We start from the raw sequence: 12,556 nt of genomic DNA, 5'->3' as shown, positions 1-12,556 counted from the left end.
CCTTGTGTTTGCCTGTTCTTGTTTGTTCTGGTGTTTTGTCTGTTCCTGCTCTGTTTATTCACACCCAGGTAAGTGTTCTGTCAAATACAGCCGAAAAAAATTACTCAAGTGTCTGTAGGTCAGCTGTTTTTCTGAATAGACTTACCCAGCTAACTGAATATCAGCGCTCACCAGTTAAAATTTGGCCACAACCCAAACGCACTTCCATCACCACCATTTTTTTTCTGAGTAAATGTTGTCTGTGTAATGACTTAACCAAACAAAATGTGGCTGGGCAGCAGGGGTGGAAATATTAATGTCTCTGGTTTTGTCTGGGTAACTCAAATAATTAAGCAAGACAAAGCCTTTGATTATCCACCTCAAAATGTCCGTTTGGTGGGCAAGTCTGTCCAGAAAAATACCTGTGGATTTTTTTTGATGCATCCCTATGGCATCCCCTCAGCTCGGAGGGAGACTGATGACCTGGACACGGTAGGATGTCAGGGACTCTATATTTAGTTGCTTACATTGGCTCTGATATGGTAGGTCAGGGTACACCTCCACCTCACACAGGCTCAGCCATCCCTTTTGCTGCGGCAAGACCACGCTGACATAACGACCTTCCATCCCATGACAGCACAGCCTGATGATAGACCCCGCTTGGATATCAGATTCGGTGATGGTGCAACATCTGAATATTGGAGAACAAAACAAGAAAACTGGTTAAGTGAGGAATGTGCTGGTGTAATATAAAAGAGCAAATTCAAAAGTGGAGAAGATGAACGGTACACACAATAGTGAAATAAAAAATAGTAATGGAGTGTAGTGTGAATGATGTAAGGATCCTTAAAATGAAAATAAAGGACTCAGTCCATGCAATAGACTAGGGGGCATTCCATGAAGTTAGCATGGGGCACATTTAAAACTAATCGGAGAAAGTTCTTTTTCACTCAGCGCACAATTAAACTCTGGAATTTGTTGCCAAAGGATGTGGTTAGTGCAGTTAGTATAGCTGTGTTTAAAAAAGGACTGGATAAGTTCTTGGAAGAGAAGTCCATTACCTGCTATTAATTAAGTTAGGTTCCATATTAGGTGCTACAACCCAAGAAAGAGATCTAGGCATCATAGTGGATAACATATTGAAATTGTCGGTTCAGTTTGCTGCGGCAGTCAAAAAAGCCAAATAGAATGCTGGGAATTATTAGAAAGGGAGTGGTGAATAAAACGGAAAATGTCATAATGTCATAAAAGGTCATAAAATGTCATAATGTCATAAAAGGTTGGATAAGTTCTTGGAGGAGAAGTCCATTAATGGCTATTAATCAATTATACTTAGGAAATAGCCACTGCTATTAATTGCATCAGTAGCATGGGTTCTTCTTAGTGTTTGGGTAATTGCCAGGTTCTTGTGGCCTGGTTTTGGCCTCTGTTGGAAACAGGATGCTGGGCTCGATGGACCCTTGGTCTGACCCAGCATGGCAATTTCTTATGTTCTTATAATGCCTCTGTATCACTCCATGGTGAGACCGCACCTTGAATATTGTGTCCAGTTCAGAGAAGGGCAACCAAAATGATAAGGGGAATGGAACAGCTCCCCTATGAGGAAAGACTAAAGAGGTTAGGACTTTTCAGCTTGGAGAAGAGACGGCTGAGGGGGGATATGATAGAGGTGTTTAAAAGCATGAGAGGTCTAGAATGGGTAGATGTGAATAGGTTATTTACTCTTTCAGATAATAGAAAGACTAAGGGGCATTCCATGAAGTTAGCATGTGGCACATTTAAAACTAATCGGAGAAAGTTCCTTTTTTACTCAACGCACAATTAAACTCTGGAATTTGTTGCCAGAGGATGTGGTTAGTGCAGTTAGTGTAGCTGGGTTTAAAAAAGGATTGGATAAGTTCTTGGAGAAATCCATTACCTGCTATTAATTAAGTTGACTTAGAAAATAGCCACTGCTATTACTAGCAATGGTAACATGGAATAGACTTAGTTTTGGGTACTTGCCAGGTTCTTGTGGTCTGGACTGGCCACTGTTGGAAACAGGATGCTGGGTTTGATGGACCCTTGGTCTGACCCAGTATGGCATATTCTTATGTTCTTATGTTCTTAATGCCATCTTTTAATGTCGATTGTATATTTATTTATTGTTTGTTTGTTTGTTTGTTTGTTTTTCTATACTGATGTTCAATTAGACATATCAAACCGGTTTACAGAGTAACAGAGGAATCTTTTAACCTAGACTTCCTATTTTACATTGGAACTTTGTAAGATGAGTAACAATTGGACTGTGGAGAGTCATTATATATTATAACAAATGTAGTGGAGAACATTAAAAACTTTGTAACATATCTAAAAAGAGGCCACTATATATGACCACCATATATGACATGAGGAGAGGCATTGTAAATTATAACAAATGTAGTGAAAGATTGAAACTTTGTAACATATATAACAAGAGAACTAGGGTCGCCGGGGTTGATCATAGTGTGGGTTGACCATAGTATAGTATTCTGCAGTTCTATGAGGGGTGTTGTGGGAGGGGTGATGTGTATACTGGTGGGGGAGGAGGGCTCATCTTAGTGTGGTTGGTGGTGGTTGGTTATGCTTTTATGAAGAACCATGTTTTAAGGTTCTTTTTGAATGATTGGGTTGTGGGGTCGAGCCTGAGTTGAAGTGGTAGGCTGTTCCAGAGTGTTGGACCTGCCACTGTTAGGGCTCAGTTCCTTGTTGAGGATAGGTGGGTCATTTTAGGTGAAGGAGTTGGGATGAGTCCAGTGTTGGTGGAGTGGAGTGTTCTCTGGGTGGATTGAAAGTGCAGGGCGGGGCTCAGCCAGTCGAATTTTTCAGTGTATAGTGCTTTGTGGATGAGTGTTAGGACTTTGTATTGAATCCTGTGTGGGATGGGCAGCCAATGCAGGTTTTTGAGGATTGGTGAAATGTGTTCAGATCTTTCGGTGTTTGAGAGTGATCTTGCCGCTGTATTTTGGAGCAGCTGTAGTGGCCTGAGAGAATTGGATGGGAAGCCCAAGAGTAGGGCGTTAAAGTAGTCGAGTTTGGGAAATAGTAGTGCTTAGAGTACTGTTCTGTAGTCTTGGGCATAGAGCAGTGGTTTGACTTTTTTGAGAATCTGGAGTTTGAAAAATCCGTCTTTTATTGTTGCGTTGATATGTTTCTTCATGTTGAGTTTGTTGTCAATGAGTACACCAAGATCTCTGTCTGAGGGGTTTATTTTGCTGTCTGTGGCAGGTGCTGAGTTGTCTTTGATAGTTGAGATGGTCTTGTTGTTAATGTGGAGTATTTCCATTTTGTTGTGGTTGAGGTTAAGGGACATTTGTGATAGAAGTTATGATATTTTCTTGAGGTGATTTTAGTGATTTTAGTGTGTTTGTGATAGTTTCTTTTATGGGGAGTATGATCTGAACGTTGTCTACGTATAAAAAAAAGGTTACATAGAAACATAGAAACATAGAAATGACGGCAGAAGAAGACCAAACGGCCCATCCAGTCTGCCCAGCAAGCTACGCACCTTATCCATTTTTTTATTTCCCTTTTTCTCTTTCCCACCTGTTACTATTGGCTTCCAGTAGCCTCCAGCCCTAATTCCCCTCCACCCCACCACAAATTCCCTCCACCCCATCACCAATGTAGAGAGCAGCGCCGTATCTGCAACCAAGTGATTTAATCTAACTGGATTTAATCCAGTTAGAAGCATACACAGGGGGAGAATGTAGATGTTGAAAAGGGTGGAGGAAAGGGATGAACCTTGGGGTACACCATGCGTGAGGGGAATTTGTTTGGATTCTGCGGTATTAAGTCTGGCTTTGTATGACCGGTTTGTCAGGTACGATTTGAACCATTGGAGTGTGGTGTTGCCTAGGCCGATGTTGCTTAGTCTGTTTAGTAAGGTTTCATGGTTGACAGTGTCAAAGGCGGCAGAGATGTCAAGTAGGATTAGGAGGTAGGATTGCCTGTGGTCAAGGCCTCTGAGGATGTGGTCGGTGAGGGATAGAAGGAGCGTTTCGGTGTTAATGTGTTTTCTGAATCCGTGTTGGGATGGAGATAGGAGGTTATGATTTTCCAGGTGTTCGGAGACTTGACGGTTGACAATTTTTTCGAGGATCTTGGCGATGAAGGGAAGGTTGGAGATGGGTCGGTAATTTGATGATTCAGCTTTGTTGAGCTGTGGGTTTTTTTAGGATTGATTTGATGCTGGCACATTTGAGAGAGTCAGGGAAGGGGCCTTGTTCAAGTGATATATTAACTATGTTTGCTATAGGTCTGGCTATGGTGTTTGGGATTTGCTTTAGAGGTTTTATAGGAATGGGGTCGATGGGGTGTACAGCTGGGTTTAGTTTTTGAATTATTGATTCTACTTTGGATGAGGCAACTGTTTCGAATTGAGTCCAGGATGGTATGGTAAGGTGAGCTGAATTGTGTGTAGGCTGGTTGGCGTGTGGATTGGCGGCAATTATTTTAGCAATTTTGTCTTTGAAGTAGTTGGTGAGTTCTTCACATGTTCTGTGGGAGTTTTCTTGATGAGGTGTGTTGGGGGTCGGTTGTATCAGGTCTGTGATGTAGGCAAATAATGTTTTGGGATTAAATTGGTGGTCATGAATCTTTTTGGAGTAGTAGTCTCTTTTGGCCTTTTCAATGTCAGACCTGTAAATATATAGAATGGTTCTATATCTATCTTTTAGTTGAGGTGATGGGTCTTTTCTCCATTTTTTTTTCAGATTGGCTTAGAAGGTGCTTGATGTTTTTTAGCTCAGGGGTGTACCAGGGTATTTTGAGTTTATTGGCCGTCTTGATTACTTTTTTGATAGTTGGGCATTTGATCTTTGCTACATCAGTGTTGATGGCCGTCCAGGAGTTGGTGGCGGTATTTGCGTCATTCATGTCAAGATCGTTTAGTCTGTTTGGAAGGATTTTGGTGAGTTCGTTGCTCGGGCATAGTTTGATGGTTTGGTTTGTTTCTATGGGTGAGTGGTTCAGTTGTAGGTTGGTGTGGATGAGTTTGTGGTCTGACCAGGGGAAGGTGGAGGCTGATGGGGGGTGGGTCTGGGCTATGTGATTGTTGATGAATATCAGGTCTAAGGTGTGTCCGGAATTATGGGTGGAGGTGTTAATTATTTGTTTGAAACCATTGGCTTTCATGGTTTCTAGGAGGAGTTTGCAGGTCGGTGAGAGTGGTGTTTTGTCCATGTGTAGGTTGAAGTCCCCTAGAACGATAGCAGGTATGGCCATGTTGATGTTGTTGACAATAGTTTCAATTACAGCGGATATATTATGTTGTAGTGTTCCAGGTGGGGCGTATAGGAGGTAATTTGTAGCGATCTTGATTTGAAAAGGCTGATTTCTATGGGGGGTGGTGGGTTGATGGGGTGGACTATGATGTTGAGTTTCTTTAGGGCCATGAGGAGTATGCCGCCACCTTTCTTTTTTGGTCTTGGTATGGAGTATATATTGTAGGTTGCTTTGGGTAGTTGATTGATGATGGCGGTGTCTGTATTTTTGAGCCATGATTCCATTATACAGAGTATGTCGGGATGCGAGTCGATTATGAGGTCATGTATTATTGGTATCTTTTTGGTGATGGGCTGAACACTAAGTAGGAGTAGGGATATTATAGTAAGGTTGTGATTAGATTGTTTGGGTGTGTGGGGATTGTGATGAGTTTTCGTGTTCTACAGGTGCGTGTTGTTTTTGTATTGCTGGAGGCATTGTGTTGGTATAACGTTGGAGGTGTGTGTTTTGGCTGCATGTTGGTGAGAGGGTGTGGGGGGAGGTATAAAGAAGAGAGGTTGGGTGGGTAGAATGAGAGCATGTGTGGTGTGTTTGCTGCTGCTGCTGAGGATGGCTTCGGCGGGTCGAGTTAATGTTGGGGGTTGCGGAGGTAGAAGGGTTCGAGGGGAGGTTATTGAGGGATGAGTTTGGAGGGGGGAGGGGACTTGAGGGCCGCTTCAGGAAGTGGTGTGTCGCTAGGGGTCGGTGCGGCGATGGCTCTTACCCCAGTGGGGGTGCGCCGATCGCGCGAGCCGCGTGTGGAGGAGTCTGCTGGTCGGGGTGCCGTTCAGAGGAGGGCTGCAGGCCAGTTCCGGCATCAGAGAGCAAGGCTGTAAGGGTCCGGTGGTCGGCTGGCCATCCGTAGGCATAGTTCTCGGTGGTTGCGGCGGGTTAAATTATTACAGTAATTGCTTAAGTTCTGGGTGCAGCACAAAGGGGCACACTAAGGGGCACACTAAGGGGCATAAGAGAAACGGAATTCATTCCCCCATCACAGACTCTGTTTTGCCACTCCAGCTGCTTCTCGCGGGACAGAAGCTCAAACATATGCAAAACATCAAGGCATCTCGAAAAACAATTGTACATGGCGCTCCACAAGTACAGCGTCAAGTAGTCTAAGAGCTGGGAGAGCACAGATAACCGCTAATGATGAAAGCAACACTGCAGTGTTAAAAGCAAATGTAAGCACGGAACTCAATCTGTATCGGGGCACCAAATTTTGTTTCTCTTATACACAACTGACATCAAAAGATGGCATTGCTTGGCACCTAGCACATCAACTGAATCCTTTATTTGCACTTTAATGATCCTTATGCTCTTCGCAGTACAATTTACACTCCATTACTATTTCTGTAATATAAACCAAATAAAATACAGTTTTCCAAGTGAAGTGTTGCGTCCGTCGGTCTCAAACGGCTTCGACCTTTGTGCCTCACCTTTTTTTCTCCTCTCTCCTCAAACCTTGGGAAGATGGCTGCCACCGCGTCTTCCTGCCGTTCCCTCTGGCTTCCCCGGACCAGCATTGGTGACGGCGTTCGCCATGATTTTCCTAAGGGCTTCCTGGGGTGCGTGCGCACACGCCACCTAGTCTATATCCACGTCATGGCGGGAACCTCATGGGCGTCCCCTCTGAGTGACATCAATACCTCCATGTATTTAGCCTCCCTTATGTTTGCTAACAAACCGAGTTAGCAAGGACTGGATTGGATTGGAATGCCACCGGTAGGCATTTTGTGTAAACACTTCAAATACCTGGTGATGCCTTTCGGCTTGTGCAATGCTCCAGCAGTCTTCCAAAACATGATGAATGATATCTTGCGTGACCTGCTCTATCGATGTGTCATTGTCTACTTAGACGACATCCTGATATTTTCTCAGGACCTTCAATCCCATCAGGAGGATGTCAAACAAGTTCTGCAAACACTTTGTGTAAACCGCTTGAACTCCAAGTTGGAGAAATGTGAATTTCACAAAGACTCCGTGCCCTTCTTGGGTTACATTGTTTACAACCAAGGGTTTCAAATGGACCCTCAGAAGCTCGAGAACATCCAAAAATGGGCCTCGACCTACTGGTCTAAAAGCACTAAGATGATTTTTGGGATTTACCAACTACTACCGTTCCTTCATTAAAAATTACTCTTCATTGATTACTCTTCATTGACTGTACCATTGATAGCTATAACTAGGAATGGAGCCAGCCCTGCTAATTGGTCTATGGAGGCACTGACTGCGTTCCAGACATTAAAAGATGCCTTTCAAAGCAAACCTTGCCTCTGCCATCCGGACCCTATGTGACCCTTCATCGTGGAAGTCGATGCCTCCGACGTAGGTTTAGGGGCTGTGTTGAACCAAGCTAGTGATTCTAAAACTCTACAACCCTGTTCATTCTTTTCCTGATGTTTCTCACCAGCAGAGAGAAATTACAGCATAGGGGATAAAGAATTGCTTGCAATCAAGATGGCATTTGAAGAATGGCCCCCTTGGCTTGAAGGTGCACAACATCAGATCTGTTGTGGTTTTAAGGGTTTAGTGGACCCTTGGGCTGACCTGTGGGAGACTGTGGAAAGATGGACTATAGCCTCAAAGTTCAAGCAGGTCGGGAGGCGGATATCTGGCAGGATGCGAATGATGAACTTCACCCTGGAAGCCGGTGCTCCCCTGGGAGGAGCCTGTAGGAGCCCAGCTGCTGGGACTTAGGTGATCACTGGTGAGACTTCACCCTGGAAGCTGGAACTCCCCCGGGAGGAGCCCGTAGGAGCCCGGCTGCTGGGACTTAGGCGAGTACTGTAGCTGGATCAGGGACAAGCAGGCTTGAGAACCGGAACCAGGGAGGAACTGAAGCAAGACACGGGTACTGGAACCAGGCAGGAATTGAAGCAAGACACGGGTACTGGAACCAGGCAGGAACTGAAGCAAGACACGGGTACTGGAACCAGGCAGGAACTGAAGCAAAGCCTGAAGCAGGAACCAGGCTGGAACGTAATCAAAGTCTGAAGCAAGAACCAGGCTGGAACATAAGCAAAGTCTGAAGCAGGAACTAGGCTGGAACGGAGCAACTACCGGCAAGTAGTAACACACTCCGGGGCACGGAGCAACTGGGAACCGCAAGGTAACCCTGTTGCAAGGTGAAGACTGGGTGAGTGTGGCCGGCTTACATAGGCCGCGGCGTCTGACGTCAGGAAACGGGCAGAGTCTTGAATGGCGGGAACAGGCCTACAAAGGTTTCCTTCTTGTGCGCGCACGCGCCTAGGGACAGGGCATCTACCGAAGACTTCCCACCTGTGTCGCCCCCTCGGGGACACCACCACACAGGCCACAAACTCCGCCAGCTGAACCAGGAGCGAGACCAGGAGCACGGAGGTAAGGGCCTGGTCACGGCACTCGCGACCGGGACCGTAACAAGATCGTTGTTTTTACCGATCACAAAAATCTGGAGTACCTCTGTCACGCTCAACGTCTCAACCATAGACAAGTGAGGTGGTCCCTGTTCTTCAACAGATTTGACTTTCTGTTGAAATATCGCCCTGGAGGCAAGAATGTTAGAGCTGACGCATTATCATGGTCCTTCCTTTCGGAGGATTTACTCAATGAACCCCAGCATATCATTGACACAAAGAGAGTGGTCCTCGCTGCTACACATCAGGTACCTCCTGGCAAGACTATCGTACCTCACAATTTGAGGAAGAAGTTGCTAAGATGGGCTCATGATTCCAAATTAGCTGGACACCCTGGACAACGGCGAACACTTGCCATGTTGCAAAGGTACTACTTGTGGCCTACGATGAAAGAGGACACTCTAGCTTAAGTGGCCTTTTGTTCCACCTGTGCCAGACAAAAACCACCGTCCGGATGCCTGTGGGTCCTCCTTCAACCTTTGCCAGCTCTGGATGAGCCCTGAACCCATATTGCAACTGATTTTGTGGTGGACCTGCCACCTTCTGGAGGTAACAATACCATCTGGGTCACTGTGGACCAATTTTCAAAGATGGCTCACTTCGTGCTGAACTGTCGCCTTGGGCTGAATTTGCCATCAATTCGCATCCAGCATCATCTATTGGATCTACTTCATTTGAAGTGGTTTACGGACGACAACCCTTACCACTTTTACCACTTCCGTTATTTGTGCCGTCCCCGGCACAAATAACTGCCAAATCTACTGCCAAAGAAATCCAGCAGCTTTGGAGACAGACTAAAGAGATGCTCCAGAAAGCAGGACAAAGAGCTAAAAAGGGCAATGATGCTCACAGAAGAGATGCTTCTGAGTTTCAACCTGGTGATAGAGACTGGCTATCCACAAAGCATCTGAGACTTAAACTCCCATCTGCTCGATTTGCTCCTTGCCACATTGGACCACTTTCCATCCTCCGACGCTTGGGGTCACTCACCTATAGTTCGAAACTTCCTCCAGCAATGAAGATCCACAATGCATTCCATGTTTCGCTGCTGAAACCTCTAGTACTCAGTGAATTTACCACCAAGACTCCTGACCTTGTTCTTGTTGATGCAGAAGATGACATAGAATACAAAGTTAATGCCATCCTTGATGTAAGGAAGAGAGGCAGAGTTTGGGAATACCTCCTTTCATGGGAGGGATACGGACCAGAAGAAAACTCTTGGGAACCATTGGCTATTATCATGGATAAAGAGATGCTACGACAGCTCCATTGATCGCATCCTCAAAAACCTAGACCAGGAGGGGGTCTGGATGGGCCCCTTTGAAGGAGGGCACTGTTGCGTCCGTCGGGCTCAGATGGCTTCGACCTTTGTGCCTCACCTTTTTTTCTCCTCTCTCCTCAAACCTTGGGAAGATGTCTGCCACTGCATCTTCCTGCCATTCTCTCCAGCTTCCCCAGACCAGCATTAGTGACGGCGTTCGCCATGATTTTCCTAAAGGCCTCCTAGGATACATGCGCGCACGCCACCTATGTCTGTATCCAAGTCATGATGGGAACCTCGGGGGCGTCCCCTCCGAGTGACGTCAATACCTTCAGATAGTTAGCCTCCCTTACGTTTGTTAACAAATCGAGTTAGCAAGGATTGGATTGGACTGGAAAGCCTCCGGTCTAAGCTACTCTGCCGCTTCTAAGCTGCCGCTACATCTCTATACATCTCTATAACCTGGGTACCCGCTCCTCGGGGGCCCTCTCTGCTTACATTTCAGGTGCCTATCGTAGGGTACTGGGTACTCACTCCTTGAGGGCCCAACCCTCCCTTCCGGGTGCCTGCTACGGAATATCTACTGCTCGTCTGTGACTTCCATTTTATACAGCATTCTACACTAGTGAGTATTAATTCTGCCAGTCTGTCTCACCTACACCTACAGCACTTGTGCTTCTACATCCAGGGCCTGCTCCTGCTGCGACGCGCGGTCTATCCACCCACTTGGATGAGTGACCGGCTTCCTCTGCCGAGGACCTTTGGACTACACTTGCTGAAACCACCGTCATCTACTCCTGCCCGCTCCTCGGGTAGTATCACCAAGCTGTATAATAAACACAAATTTACGGTATCCGTCTATATAGAGTCTAGCCCAGTACTGTGGTTCCTCACGGGGCTCCTCCCCGTGGGAGTGGCCATCATCGCAGCACCCAGGAATCCACTCAAACACCTCACAAACATAACATGAAGTACCCATGTGCTCTTACTTTGAAAATTGCATAAGGATAAAAGTATCCATAGAGATCTGCACCTGCGTTTTCTGTGGACACTTTTTGAATCCAAAACTGGGTGCATAGCCCATTCCAACAGGCAAGCTGTGCCCTGGGAAGGCCCCCCCCTACAATGTAGGTACCGTCCGTCACTTGTGGAGCGCTGCACATTTCCCTTTCTGCATTTTCCGACAGGAGACATTGTAAGCAAAATGCTTTCTTTTTTTTTTTTGAATCATTGCCAGTGACTCACACGGGATTAGTGTTGTATGGACTGTTTCCAATGCGAACTGACGCCCCCAGCAGTCTCTCCGGGCAGCAGTCTCCCCGGTTCACCAGCACGACGGATCTGATTTTCCAATTTCGCAGCAGGTCCAATCGCCACCAGGTAACAGCATCGAGGCCAGTGTGCGAACAGGAGCCTCTCTCATAATGGCTGTTTGCATTCCCATCGATGGCTAACTCTGGACCTTTATTATTGTGCAAAGAGCTCTGAGAGGCTACGCCGGACGGTGCTATGTTCTTCTCTGAAAGACAAATACAAAATGTATTAATGTAACAGTATTTGCACTGCTGGAGGGTTCAGAAGAACACCTTGGAAGAATTTGGGATCATTTAGTATCTAATAACCTCATGAGTTCTGCAGTTATATGTGAGGATGGGTGAGCGAGTGTGCAGGAAGGTGAGGCTGTGCTGGGCCGTGGTCTCTCTAGACAGAAGAATTTGGGATCATTTAGTATCTAATAACCTCATGAGCTCTGCAGTTATATGTGAGGATGGGTGAGCGGGTGTGCAGGAAGGTGAGGCTGTGCTGGGCCGTGGTCTCTCTAGACAGAAGAATTTGGGATCATTTAGTATCTAATAACCTCATGAGTTCTGCAGTTATATGTGAGGATGGGTGAGCGAGTGTGCAGGAAGGTGAGGGTGTGCTGGGCAGTGGTCTCTAGACAGAAGAATTTGGGATCATTTAGTATCTAATAACCTCATGAGTTCTGCAGTTATATGTGAGGATGGGTGAGCGGGTGTGCAGGAAGGTGAGGCTGTGCTGGGCCGTGGTCTCTCTAGACAGAAGAATTTGGGATCATTTAGTATCTAATAACCTCATGAGTTCTGCAGTTATATGTGAGGATGGGTGAGCGGGTGTGCAGGAAGGTGAGGCTGTGCTGGGCCGTGGTCTCTCTAGACAGAAGAATTTGGGATCATTTAGTATCTAATAACCTCATGAGTTCTGCAGTTATATGTGAGGATGGGTGAGCGGGTGTGCAGGAAGGTGAGGCTGTGCTGGGCCGTGGTCTCTCTAGACAGAAGAATTTGGGATCATTTCGTATCTAATAACCTCATGAGTCCTGCAGTTATATGTGAGGATGGGTGAGCGGGTGTGCAGGAAGGTGAGGCTGTGCTGGGCCGTGGTCTCTCTAGACAGAAGAATTTGGGATCATTTAGTATCTAATAACCTCATGAGTCCTGCAGTTATATGTGAGGATGGGTGAGCGGGTGTGCAGGAAGGTGAGGGAGTGCTGGGCCGTGGTGTCTCTAGACAGAAGAATTTGGGATCATTTAGTATCTAATAACCTCATGAGTCCTGCAGTTATATGTGAGGATGGGTGAGCGGGTGTGCAGGAAGGTGAGGGAGTGCTGGGCCGTGG

At 46.3% G+C, this 12,556-nt stretch overlaps 1 protein-coding gene across 1 annotated transcript; it reads right to left on the bottom strand.

Moving 5' to 3' along the window:
• Window positions 1-506: 506 nt before the first annotated feature.
• Window positions 507-11,437, bottom strand: LOC115081675 (fucolectin-6-like; the record flags this gene model as incomplete). Its single annotated transcript, XM_029586101.1, is given in 2 exon segments — window positions 507-670; window positions 11,164-11,437. Coding segments are annotated over 2 exon segments (438 nt in total), but the record flags the coding sequence as incomplete, so codon positions are not given.
• Window positions 11,438-12,556: the final 1,119 nt, after the last annotated feature.

This window comes from Rhinatrema bivittatum, unplaced genomic scaffold (genome assembly GCF_901001135.1).
Source record: "Rhinatrema bivittatum unplaced genomic scaffold, aRhiBiv1.1, whole genome shotgun sequence".
Lineage (NCBI taxonomy): Eukaryota > Metazoa > Chordata > Amphibia > Gymnophiona > Rhinatrematidae > Rhinatrema > Rhinatrema bivittatum.
Note: the sequence above shows the minus strand (reverse complement) of the source record. Positions and strands in the feature narration are given on the sequence as shown.